This window comes from Pomacea canaliculata, linkage group LG8 (genome assembly GCF_003073045.1).
Source record: "Pomacea canaliculata isolate SZHN2017 linkage group LG8, ASM307304v1, whole genome shotgun sequence".
Classification (NCBI taxonomy): domain Eukaryota; kingdom Metazoa; phylum Mollusca; class Gastropoda; order Architaenioglossa; family Ampullariidae; genus Pomacea; species Pomacea canaliculata.
Window position 1 is genome coordinate 8354949 of NC_037597.1, and position 12958 is coordinate 8367906.

The 12958-nt window shown below is 36.2% G+C and overlaps 3 protein-coding genes across 5 annotated transcripts; 1 reads left to right on the forward strand and 2 right to left on the reverse strand.

The window, feature by feature from the left end:
* Window positions 1-7: 7 nt before the first annotated feature.
* LOC112570984 (protein-glutamate O-methyltransferase-like) lies at window positions 8-4863 on the reverse strand. Its single transcript, XM_025249749.1, has 5 exons — window positions 4729-4863; window positions 3929-4031; window positions 2734-2972; window positions 1581-1746; window positions 8-1141 (listed from the first exon to the last, which is right to left on the reverse strand). Exons 1-5 carry the CDS (start codon window positions 4773-4775, stop codon window positions 371-373), a joined length of 1326 nt encoding a protein of 441 aa, XP_025105534.1. The 5' UTR covers window positions 4776-4863; the 3' UTR covers window positions 8-370.
* Window positions 4856-8092, forward strand: LOC112570986 (N-acetyltransferase 6-like). Of its 3 annotated transcripts, none has more exons than XM_025249751.1 (5): window positions 4856-5056; window positions 5406-5542; window positions 5952-6027; window positions 6474-6600; window positions 6906-8092. In XM_025249751.1, the coding sequence occupies exons 1-5, from the start codon at window positions 4959-4961 to the stop codon at window positions 7137-7139; spliced, it is 672 nt and encodes a 223-aa protein (XP_025105536.1). In that variant the 5' UTR covers window positions 4856-4958; the 3' UTR covers window positions 7140-8092. The 3 variants fall into 3 exon arrangements, with proteins under 3 accessions (XP_025105536.1, XP_025105537.1, XP_025105538.1); XM_025249752.1 differs by having other exon boundaries at window positions 4978-5102; XM_025249753.1 differs by lacking the exon at window positions 4856-5056 and adding an exon at window positions 5110-5299.
* Window positions 8093-10181: 2089 nt separating this feature from the next.
* LOC112570987 (putative glutathione-specific gamma-glutamylcyclotransferase 2) lies at window positions 10182-12781 on the reverse strand. Its single transcript, XM_025249754.1, is given in 4 exon segments — window positions 10182-11126; window positions 11129-11321; window positions 11709-11750; window positions 12553-12781. Coding segments are annotated over 4 exon segments (567 nt in total). The 5' UTR covers window positions 12688-12781; the 3' UTR covers window positions 10182-10929.
* Window positions 12782-12958: the final 177 nt, after the last annotated feature.

Genomic DNA, 12958 nt, shown 5'->3' on the forward strand with positions numbered 1-12958 from the left:
TGTTACATGGTATTTCAAATCTTTATTAAATAAATGCTAGTTTTCTGAACAAATTAGTTGTGCATTATATCAATCTTTGCACAGACATTTGCTGATGTGCACCACTTTGATGGTTAAGCATGAATAGCTCAATAAAATTTAAATCAGACAAAAAGAAAATTTTAAATTACTGCAGCATATTTTATTTCTCATTATTCTGAAAACATTTAGTGTCAATGTGCAAAAAATCACCGATAGAAAACCAAAAAGACAGAAAAAGAACACCAAAAAAAAGTACTACAATTCTTGCAATACACTCACAAGTTGACCTGTGTGAGCAAGGTCTACAATTAACACGAAAGAAAACAGAACTGGAATTCTGGGGTAAGAGTCAGGAATGCCTCTCTCCACAAAAAAGAACAGTGGCCCAATTCCCATTAATCATCCACTTTTTATCCTTCTTGCTTATTTCTTCTGCCAGTCCCTCCTGCAAGCCTGTGACCACATCTGCTTTCAGAGCTCGGAGACTGCACAGAGGCGCTGGATTAAAACCGCGGAGACACACTGAAAAAGGTGTGGCAGGGTTCCACTGCCTATCACCAGAAAGCTTACGAAAATTCAAATCTCCTTTGAAAAATATCAAATCAGCTTTTGCTAAGTCTGCATACAATTCTGGGCTATGTTTCTTCATTTCACTAAAGTCATATGGCAGTGTCCAGAAGTGGTCACATTTTAGCACCCAAGAGCCATCTTGCAACCTTGACTTCCATCTGGATGCAAAGTGAGCTATTGCATCATTACTAGAGGCACCCATGGTATTTAGAGTCCAAACAAAATCCTCTTTAGTGACATCGGATACAAACCATGGCATTGCCTTGCCATGAAAGCAGATAGATGATGCAAGGCCTAAAAGCAGCAGGAGCTCCGCAAAACAAAGATCAGTGACCAGTTCAAAGCCAGCATTATCCAAGACAATGTCCACCCGCCCAGACTGGCCATTCCTGCTAGAAACAGCACTGCTTAAGGCTGCCAAAATAGCAGGGGTTTCATCAGCAAGAATGTTAGGTTTTAGGTGGGTTAATTGTTCTAGAATACAGTGTTTCTGTGTGTTTTCCAATCCCTGAGTAATGGACAGGTCACACTTGTTTCCCCAAAGCGCAACCTGCAATGGTATATTTATTGTGATAAATGATGCGTGCAAATATAAAACAAAGTTCACCAATTCAAGCTTTAAAAAAAATTCACAGATAATTATTCCTGATTCTGTCTCATACATGTACAACAATTAGTAGATTACACAAAAGTTATATCTAAATAGTGATTTTCATCATTTTGTAATTGCCTTAGGCTGCTTTTGAGATTATTAAAAAAACAAGTTATTTAATATTTCTACTGTGTATAGCAAACTTCCTGTAAAATAACTTTAGAGGCATTTTAAAATTTATAAAATTCATCACACACCCATGGGGTCAAGACTTACCGTTAGATCATCATCACTACCACACAGCTCCTTTCTGAAGATCCACTCTTTTTTCAGATAGGCACACCAAAAGACTAACACCAAAACATAACTCAAGAGTGAGAACAGAATATTGTCATACTTGCAAAAACTGAGCAAAAAGTTCAGCTGCACCATTTCCCTCTCCTTTCTCCAGACTGGTGCTCACTTCCTTCAGGTAAAGTAGCAGAGAGCCAATGGCAGCCTCAGAACTCAGGTATGCTGTCTGCTTCTGGTCAGCAAATAGATCATAAGTTTGAAGCTTTTTTCTGAAAAAGAGATTTTAGCAGCATCTAGCAAAGTTGGTAAATAATGGTGGTGTTTTTAGAAGTTTTATGACACATTCTGTCAAGGCCATATTATGCAGTAGATGTGTATGTGTGCACCTGTGCTTACAGAGGCAATTGCATTCTAGCTCACATTTATTTAGCCCCACCTTAAAGGGTAACTCCAGTAAAAACTTATTTGAAAATAAGTAGGTTTAAATCACCAAAAGTCATATAAGACACTAAGTCTCAGTATATAAGTGAAAGCCTGTTAAATTCATAAGGTATAAGCCTTAATTTGTACATCACATTTTTCATTTGGATTTTTAAATGTAGCTAAATAAAATCATAAAAAATAAACTTGTCTGGAGAGCAAATTAAAATTTTTTAAAAGAAAGCAGAAATAAACTTCCTACTGCAGTCCATTATGAAATAGAACTTTCTTGTAAGTCACTTTTTAAAGTAATTAGGCATATCCAATTGTTTTAAACACACCCACCCACCCACCCCCAAAAAAATATATAAGATTGGAAACTGTGTTAAATGAAATGTATGATCACTGCAATGACTATCCCTGTAGGAAATAGATTCTAATGGTCACATACCATGTAGAAATGAATAAACATGATGAAAAACAAGTGCATAATACATGGCTCTAAAACAGTAGCTGTGTTGGTGTGCACCCATGTACCAGTGATTTAGAACAGAAAGGTACATCCAGAAAAATTAAAATCTTCAAATTAATGTCTTCCTGCTTAATGCTAAAGGATGTAACTCCATCTAAAACTGGAGTGACCGGATTTCATCCCTTTTTCACTTTCTTTTTTTTAATATATATAATGCTAAGTGAGTTATTGGTGTATGCAGAACATTAAATTGTGTGCAGCTGCTGAAAGGGCTGTATATATTTGTACATTACACTGTAGTTAACTTGGATAACCAAGACACATTTATGCATAAAAAGCTACCATAAAAATAAGAAATACATACGATGTCTTCACATAGTCACAAAGGGCACGGTACATGTAGCATTCAACATACAGCCATGGTGCACTATACCATGTTGGAGGTTCACCATTGTTAGCATCAGTCCTAGCATTAAGCTCGGCATTCCATATTACCACATCAGGCGCATCTCCTTCAAGTGGCTGAATTGGTTTGTCTGTCTGCACTTCATATCTGAGTTTGGAAACTTTGCCAATAATGGTTTTAAGGTCGTCTGTGGCTTCCTAAATAACCAGATAATGTTGTACTCTTTCAGATTATGTATCCAAGCTAAAAAAAAGCATGTTGAAACTTAAGTGGAAACTTTAAATGGAATACCTCTTAAATTTAGCAACTGATTAGCCATAAGGTGTCAGAAGTAAATAAAATATTCTTCTCTATCAAACTACAACAATCAAAGAAAATTATGCTTGCATGCAAGCACCCATGCACATTACAGCTTAAATGCATACTATAGACCATTATGTGAAAAGAAATAAAAGCCTCTCTCTATGCATGCACATAGGTTATAAGCACCCATGCATAATGTATGAGCAAGCATATCTTCATGAATGTACAAACATTCAAATAGCCATTAAGTTTTGACATATAACTGACCAACCTAGGTATGCAGTTTTGCCTTGGTTTAGTTTTGTTGCTAGCTTCTCCTGTTGTGATTTTATCTTCAACCTTTGATCTATCATTTCATTTATATCATACCAAACAGTGAAACACCTGCACTCTTAATGGCCCTTAACTTGTGTTCGGAAATGGGTGCACAACATTTTGTGAGCTGTTCACTCTCTTACCATACTTGTTGCTTTTTTGTCTCTTTCTCTTGTCGTTGTGAATGATCGAGTGTGTGTGTGAGAGAGAGATTGGTGCTGTCTCAAATTATGATGTTATGCACTTTTGTTCTGTGTAAAAGAGGCATGTTGCAATTTCTTTTGCATAAAACAGAACCTATGACATTTGCATAATCAAAACAAATATTCCAAATTTGACAAATGGTGTAAAAGTGAGTTTCAAACACATAAGCACGCGGACATTTTCACACATCACCAAACTCAACTTCATTTATATTACATAATACTTCCAGTTACTTTGAATGAGATGTATTATTCATACTAAAATTTGTTTTCAATTATTTTTCCTTGTTTTATGCACAGTATTTGCAATATGGCAAGGTGTTAGTACTCACTTGTCCTAAGGTCTTGACACTATCCTTCTTCCGGTACAAGGAGTCAGCTATTTGTGATAGTGTGACAGGCAGTCGAGCATTTATGGTGTAATAGGCAAATGAGCTGTGCAAAATAGGATTAGTACTTAATAAATGTTTAGCTTAGGTAGTAAATGACCGTTTATGTTACACTGAGGATGGGAAAGTGTAAAATATGTGTGCGTGTGTGTGTGAAAGAGAGAGAGTTTTACTGGTTCAAAATGTTATATGGTCAAGTTTTGTGAAATACCATACAGTCCTCTCACCTTCTAAATTATAAACCTTTTTTTTTTTCTTGTTATATTGTACGACACTTTACATCTTCTGATGAACATGTTTACTTCAAAAAGTTTGTTATACTTTTAAGTTACAGGATATACTTCCAAATATTGTATAAGGTTATTAAAATTAAAAACAATACTTATTACAGGTAGTGATATTATAAATAAAAGTTCGTCTTTATACTATATACCTAAAAATACTTTCGCTGCCTTCACCGTTATCTTATGGGGGGAGGGGGGGGCGGAGACTCACGTTCATCATTCAGTAACTATAAGGCAGAAACCATCCCCAAATGTTCATTTATATTATATCTTTGTAGGATATAAATGCAATGGACATGCTCACAACACGAATCATCGACACAATCTCGTTCCCCGGTGAAGAAAATATGCTGTACAGCAATTTCGATGGGACGCAAGCAGTCTAACGCTTACTAATTTTTCTAATGAATGGATAAAACGCACACGGTGATTAAATAATAAAATTGATTGGCCAGCTACCTTTCCACCTTCGCAGACAGAGGCTCTGGGGCACTGTCTGCTGTCATGATGTGTGGTTGTGTTGCTGTTTTCGCTGCTCAAGTAAGGTGACAGACAGATGGCCAAGGGGTTTAACCCACCCTACTTTGTGTAAGAGTATTCTTCCTTGAAACGTAGTTACCCCTGTAAACAGGATTTACTTTCCAGAATGATTTAAATCCAGATAATAATTTTAAGTATTAAAGTCCGTAATGGAATTTGAAGTAGTACCTCTGCATAAACATTCAGAGCATTTAGATGAATGCGCCAATATTCTTAATGCTGAGTGGCCAAGAAGCAAAGCGGCAAGGTTGAGAGAAGTGCAACCACAGTGTCTTTTTTTAGACGTTTTACATATTAGCTAAAACCTCTTTTTATCAGGAGGAATTGTGTGTTTAAGTTAATCAAAGTCGAAAAATGTCATCGATAACAATGATTCTATTCTGACCTTTTGAGCTTAAATTCGCAGATAACTTCTATAGGTTTTTGTGTGTGTGTCGAACTGGCCCGAAATGCAAGCACAACCTTAGTGAAATCTGCATTCATTTTCTTTGTATGATGCATTCATTACGAAAATGTTGGAGCCTGGTTAATACCAAATGATACAATAAGTGAACGTAATTAAACTCCTTTTATCACTGTTTTTGCCTTGGCCACAGAGAATACAGCCTAAGCAAGTCATGCGATGGCATGCCGTGTTCATTAGTCTTTCGAAGAAAAGAAACTCATGAAGTTTTGGGATACAGTCGGATAGTAGCTGTTCAAGGGAAACATAAAGCATGTCTCTTTGAATCTGGTATGATGTCTTTGTTTAACTTTTAAACCGAAAAATAAAGAGAATTTTATATTAGTACAATTGGAATTTTAGCACAGATCAGTCAAAAAAAAAAAAATAGTATTGAAAATAGGAGTCTTTCTTTTTGGAGTAGTATGATAACACAATTAAGGTACGTATAATGCTTGACTCTGGTTAAGAGTTTCACCTGTGGGGCAATATGTTTATTGCATCTATGCCACCTGATGACAGGTCTGGCAGTAAGGGAAGATTAGGTGCACATATAAAGCAAAGCTTACAGGCTGTACATTCATGTTACTACAATGCATGTAAATGTGTGTTGGAGAATAAGGTGAGATTGAGCAAAGTATATGAAAGCACATGACTGCATCAGTATAGTGTATATTTTATTACATTTTATTTGCCTCAGTTATAATACGAAATGACATGAGAGGAGTTGGCTTAGGAAAGAAACTGATGACTGCAACAGAGGAATATGCTAAAAGGTAACAACTTTCATAACTGGTCACATTCTGCTATGACTACCATTGCTTGGCATCATGGCATCACCAACGTTGTTGTGACAGACATTTTGGGATACAGGTGTGGGACAAAATAATTGTCTTTATGGAACATAGCCTGTCACTGCAAAATTGGGCAATGTGTTGCTGGATAAGAAGACCCTTGATTGCATATCTTGTACTCTATTTTTTGATCTGTGATAAGCCAAACAATGCTTAGAACAAGTTATTGTCTCATTGTTTTAGGTATATAGAGATAGCCTATGCACCTTAATAAAAACATGTCTTTTTAGTACATCTAATAGATATGCCACACACATTTAAAAAAATTTATTGATGGTATATTTAGCCTTCTGCCAAAAAAATTACATTAAAATTTAAAATATGTTCTCTCTCTATATATATATAGTTCTAGTTGATTTTTGTTTCAGCCTTGGTTTCTTAAGAGCTTTCCTCAACACTATTGATAAAGAAGGATTTTATTCATATCTGGGCTATGATAAATGTGGACCAGTGACCAGCTTGGGAGCAAATGCTCACAGACTTCCAGATGATATGGTAATCATATACTAATTGTGCTTTATGACAAGAAAACTTTGTCTCGTGCTATGTTGTGAGATAATGTTATGGTATATAAAGTCAGAACTTGAACAAAGTTTTTCTCTTGATTCCTTCTTTTCATTACATTTAGTGTTGTTTGTTTCATGAATCACTTTTGATCATTCATGTTGGATTCACATTGTACTTATAATTTAATGTTTTAATTATGTGCTTAACTCTCAAGAACAAAATAAAGCTGCATCTTAACTACAGCCTAGAATCTTTCATAGTATTCCAAAATTCATGCTCTTTATTTTGGACAGCTATTGAAAATACTGGGAGCCAGAGAAGAGGAACCAGAAAAGCAGAGGGAAACATCTACCAATAATGTTTCATCTGTCTCTCAACTTCCAGCTCAACTGCAGCAACCTCCTCCACCTCCACCTCCTCCTCCACCACCACCAAAGTCATCAACATCTGCGGTCACGCCACAAAGTCGTCATGCCATCCGGATGAATCCTAATTCTGTCATCTGGATGCAGAAGATTCTTGCATAGAGACAAGAATCACCAAAATAAATTTTTTTATGCATTTAACCTATGGCACTCTTGTTCCTCTTTTGGAAGAAACTTAAAAGTGTAGTTTTGTTGCTGTTCTTTTGGTTTTACAAAACTGGATGTGTCAAGTTTAATGTTAATGTGTTTGTAGTGATGCATGATAAGACTATGGTGCCAGTGCTGAATTATTTTATCTAATACCTGTTATTTGGCAGAAAATTAAATGAGTTATCCATATAATTTTACTTCAAAATTAAATGGACCATAATCGTACATTACCATCAGTTATGTCTCTGTGATTTTGTAGCATGAAGTACAGATGAACTGTTGCAACTATCAAAGTCAGACATATCAGACTTACAAGGGAGAGATTTTGTTAAACATGTCATGCTGCTGAGCAGCTGAATATGGTCTGCCTATACAGTAACTGTGAATAATGTGCCAACCAGTTACACTGATGTTTATCATTTCACCACACAAAGTCGGGTGTTATTGTTTTTATTTGGTGTTGTGATGCTTGATCCTTCAAGTTTTTTGTTTAGAATCCGAATGCTTTTTTCACTAGTCCTAGACAAAGCAATCAGAGTTTGTTGGTTTGGTGGGTTTTTTTGTTTTTTTTTTAACTTTTCTGGTCAACATGCCACCACTTCAATTTTGCAAAAGCTTTGATAAAGATAAGATCTGCATGCAACAAATTTGTGTGATAAAAATAGTGAATTCAGAAAGCATGTTCAGATTTTATCTGGCAAAAGGTATAACAAGTGCTTTTAAGAGTATCCTACAACTTTTAAAAGATTATTTATGATGTCTAAGCTAAGAGATTAGTTGTCCACGTGCCAAATTTTACAAATTTGTTGGATGTAGTAATTTTTGTGGGCTTTGTTTACAAATTACTAAAAATGTGTTATACAAAATATGTTCCTATATAAAATATATACATGATTTTCAACGAATTACAAAGTTTTGTTTTTTAAAAAATCAGTCAACTGTCTTCTTAATTATATTTGTGGCAGAATCACAGTTGCTACAAACTTTTTATATAATGTACTTTGATGTGTATTTATTTATAACGCGTGATATGTGTTTAGAAACCATTGTTCTGATAGTCATTAAATATCCTACTTGGAAAAGCATAAGGGCCAGATAGAAAATAACTCACCAACCTCAACAAGTGCAACTTTTCCAGTATTTTAATTTCATTGACATTCAGAAGAATTTTATTTGTAAACCAGTACCATTTCAAGATGTGGGCAGTCAAAACACCTCACACCCAAATTAAAAAAGTCACAGGGACCTATCAGAACATTTCAACACAGAACATTTTGACACAGTCAAAGATGTGTATGGAGACCATTTGCTTTCTCACCATACTAAACAAGTGTCACTACAGCTGCTTGAAGGATGGCCTCCTGTTGTAAGAACTGGAACAGCTGGGCCATGTTTGCTGCCCATTGGATGGCTGGCCTGAACACAATATCCTAGTATGTCCCTCATGTGCTCAGTGGAAGCAAAGTTAGGTGAAACATGGTCAGTCAGGCCCCTTAATTTGCTGCTGCTGTAAGCTGGTTACCAATGAATACGATGGAAATCGACGATCACCTGGATTCATGGTCTGTAAAGCTTTCATTTCTGTACCAGATGCCAGTAATGCATGCCATGAATGAGATAAATATAGATCCCATTCCAAACTACCAGAGAGCTGCTGCCTTGGTCGCTAATAGACGTTGACAAATTATTCTCATGGGTACCACCACACTTATTGCCTACCATCAGTGTGGACAGAGCAAGCCTGGACTTATCAATAAAAAGCACTTTGAGCCACCACTGTCATGTCCAGCAGTAATACTGTCTGCACCACTGCACACAAGCCTTGTGGAGTACCTATTTCAGTGGCACACAGATGGCAGTAGTTCTGCTATGCAGATTATGCTGGTGCAGGCAGATTGTGGATGATCTGCAGTCTTACATTGGCATTGCCATTCTCAGACATTCTGCAGTGATGGTTCTACTGCACAGAGCAGTTAACTTTATGAGCTGGTCATGCGAGTGCCCTAGGGTGTTGGGCCATCCAGATCAAGGCCATTGTTCAGTGTTCAGTCATTTGAAATCAATCACTAAATGTCCCTAGCAATCGGGACACTTGCTGGATATGCCGTCTTTGTGCCATCCCATAGACTGGCCACAATCCACTGGTGTCTGACTCCTTCATGGCAGTTTCCAGTTCATTCCATAGTGCACAGTGCTTTAGTACAGGCTTTTATTTATATTTTATACCCTAAAACTGCAACTAGCCCTTAACTTTTGATGAGTATATGTGAGAAATTTGTCTTGAAAACAAAAAACTTTAAAGTTAAATCCACATGCAATGTAGATGGTATTAAATTCAAAATAAAGATTTAGGATATTGTGCACATACTATTTTTGACAATCACTTTAAAACTTCACACTACTTAACTCTTCTTCGGTGTAATAGGCTTCTTATGACAACTATTTTCAAATAACTGATGCTCATGGATTACTATTTGTGTGCAAGGACATCGATCTGTGCACAAATGACTGGCTTTTATGCAGATGTATGATTTCAGTGGATTCATATTTATGCCAAAATGTAAATGGCTTACAGTATGAGACACATGCATTATATTTTCAGCTTTTAAAAGCCAGATGCCTCACATATTTTCTGTATCACAAATTGTTTAACTGCCAGATGATACACTTTTACTAATTCTTTGCAATGGTAGCAACTGCTTATAGGCAATATTATATCCAAGTATTAGAGAAGTGTTTGTTTGCTGTTGGTCTGCATTCATTTTGTGAGATGAACAGCCCATTAAGTCTTTCTCCACATCAGCTTGTGGCTGTAGAGATCACATAGCGAGATGTTTGTGTTTTTGTCATTAGTTAGTTCTCCTACCTTCTTACTCATTTTAGCAAACATTTTGCAGACATTTTTGTGTGTAAAACACATTGGTGGTGAAAAAGCCCTATATGCTCTCAAAGTTTGAATTCTCTTTTTGATTACCAGGCATTTCAAAGCACACACTTTGTAATAAAATTTATTTCAATATTGTTTCATACATTAAGTACACAGAGGAGAAAAGGATAAAGTGTACAAACCTTGGTTACTGAAATACATCTTTAATTGTCCTTTAGAAATTCAACACACTCTGATTGCACTCTGCAATAGAAATAAGGTAAAGAGAAGAAGAGTAGTTTGGAAGATTTGTTTGAAAGCAGCCTTCTAGCCAGGAATGTAACAAATAAGTAGTGATGCACAGATGCATACACACATATACAACAGATGTTAATTGCTGCTATAAATTTAATATCTATAGTAGTACAAGAAGTAGAAGAAGGTCCTTAAATATAGGAATGGATTCACGTATGACAGTTTGTAAATTAAAAAAAGCAAAACTACCTGTGGAAGAAAGAAAGGATTTTCAATTATGAAATTTTTAGTCATATTATATTTTATATAGTTCTTGTTATGTTTATAATTAACCTAAGTTGTAAAAAGACATTTGAATAACTGAACCAAAATACACCTGTAACAGATTTTTCTATAACCCTATTTTCTGACACCATTTAAAAAATTCAGAAGCTGTGAAGCACATACCAAGTGTTTTCTCATCAGGTGTGATTCACTGTGCACAACATACATACAGAGAGTTAAGCCACCTACACCACTTATTTCGTTTGGTTCCAGACCTAACACAACGAACACTTTTATCACAGATAGTAGCGGATATGCCCATAAAATTAAGTTATTTAGTTTTTTTTCTTCACATTTTCAACGATCATGTTCATCATTCTGTGTGTGTTTTGCTGCAATGACTTTCACTTCCTCCTCCAGTGAAAATAAGTGCTGATCATATGCATGTGGTGATAAAGATCGCAATGCCTGCGCAAGATTCATCAGATAATCTATGTTCTTTCCACTAGGCCCAACTGAATGAAAGATCTGATGAGCGATGTCTGTAAGTGGGCCGGACCAAGGAAGAATGGATTGTTCTTGGTGCCAACATAGACATTCAGGAGGATGGGTCCCTCAGTAGAAGGGGGATCGGGTACAAATTTCACCTCATGAACTTCATAGCCGCCCTTTTCACGGTGATCAAGATGTGAGCGCACCCTTTCCACATGTTCATCTGAGATCTTGTATGCCACTCCCCACACACATTCCTAGTACAGAGCAAAAGATTTGTCATTCCATACATCAGATACAAGAAAGTATCATAAATGACACATTAATGTATGACAATTCTTGAGGATTACCAAGGCCTTAGCTTTAGGACTGCAGAAAAAATGCAAATAACATTTTTATAAACTGTTCCTTCCAGTGTCATAATCTGCTGCCCAGACTGAACTGTTGAGTATAATACATAAAACTGCTGACAATTTTTATCACAAGCAATAAATAATTACCTGTATTAGAAATATTTCTTAATGGAGCACACATTTAGGCATGTTAGCATACGTGTCTAAACATGGGCGTGCATGTTTGCAAATAATTTGTGTGGTTGGTGTACTGTGTTTTTTTGTGAGAAGATGACAGGATAACACAATTACCTCTGGATTTTCTGTTGGAATAAGGGTTACAACTCTTCCTGGCTGTTGATACAGAAAAAAGGCAAACAATTCAGAGATGAGTTAATCTTTTGCATGAGCATTAAAATACCAGTTTTATAAAACAGTTCATATAACTAATTTATAATATTTATAAACAGCATTAAAAAGGGGGTCAAAGAATATTGCCGAAATTTTAATATAAAACTAAAATACATTTATAAATGGCATTGATACAATCTGAAAACATAAGGCTACTGTAAATCATTCTCCACCCCACCCTTTAACAATTGTTAAAGTAGGAGAAGCCCAGACTGCCATGACTCATTTTACACACCGCAGACTAGAATTTGGATTAGTTGCTTTCATGGCTTAGTGTCATGGTATCCATAACAACCTATGTCAATCCATGATGGACCCTTCCAAAGTAAAGTTGTTTCCTTTTTGTTAATTGTTAAGCACTCTTGGCTCCTTGACAGCCTCAATATAACTGTAAAAGTTTTCCTAAAATACAATTTTTAAAAAAAATGTCCAACACTGCAAATCCGACCAAACGTTACTTTATTACCACATAATGGTAATGCATACATGAATATCTGCATGTTTTGTTTATATCTGCTGATCTGAAGAAACTTGTGGCCGTCTAAGCTTGGGTATCCTTTGATATAAAAGGCCTTAAATGAAGGTTGGTCATGAGTGGCTTGGCTACCCCCATCCTTCCAAAGGCTCGCCTTGCACCAGATTATTGTATGACATGTAATCATATGAAATTGACTAATGAATGACAGATCTTTATTACTATAATCAGAGGTACCCTGCTCCCCCCACCAGCAGTTCTAAAACTTGCCTTTCCCGGTACTCCGCGATGATCTTCGCTCCCTTGCCAAAACCTTCTACAATATCCTTTGACATACCCGACAAGCTTCCTTTCGTACGGAAAATCCACTTTCCAGATAAGAGATCCATACCCAAACACCCACATAGTTAACAAAATAAAAAAGAAAACAAAAGAGGGACAGAGCTACCCGTGTATTTCCACCTGAGCTCCCACACTAAGGGATGTCACTCTTAAGGACCCATAACCTTGCGTGTGTTGATCGTTCGATCAGGCTTTATAAAATAAAATCTTGACGTACTGTTCGTATCGATGGCGTAATTGATATGTAGATTTTTATCTATGGAAAGAATCGCTGAGGGTTTTTGTCTTTGTTGCGTTTCGGCAAGCTTTCTATTCACCTTTCTCGCTGCTGAAT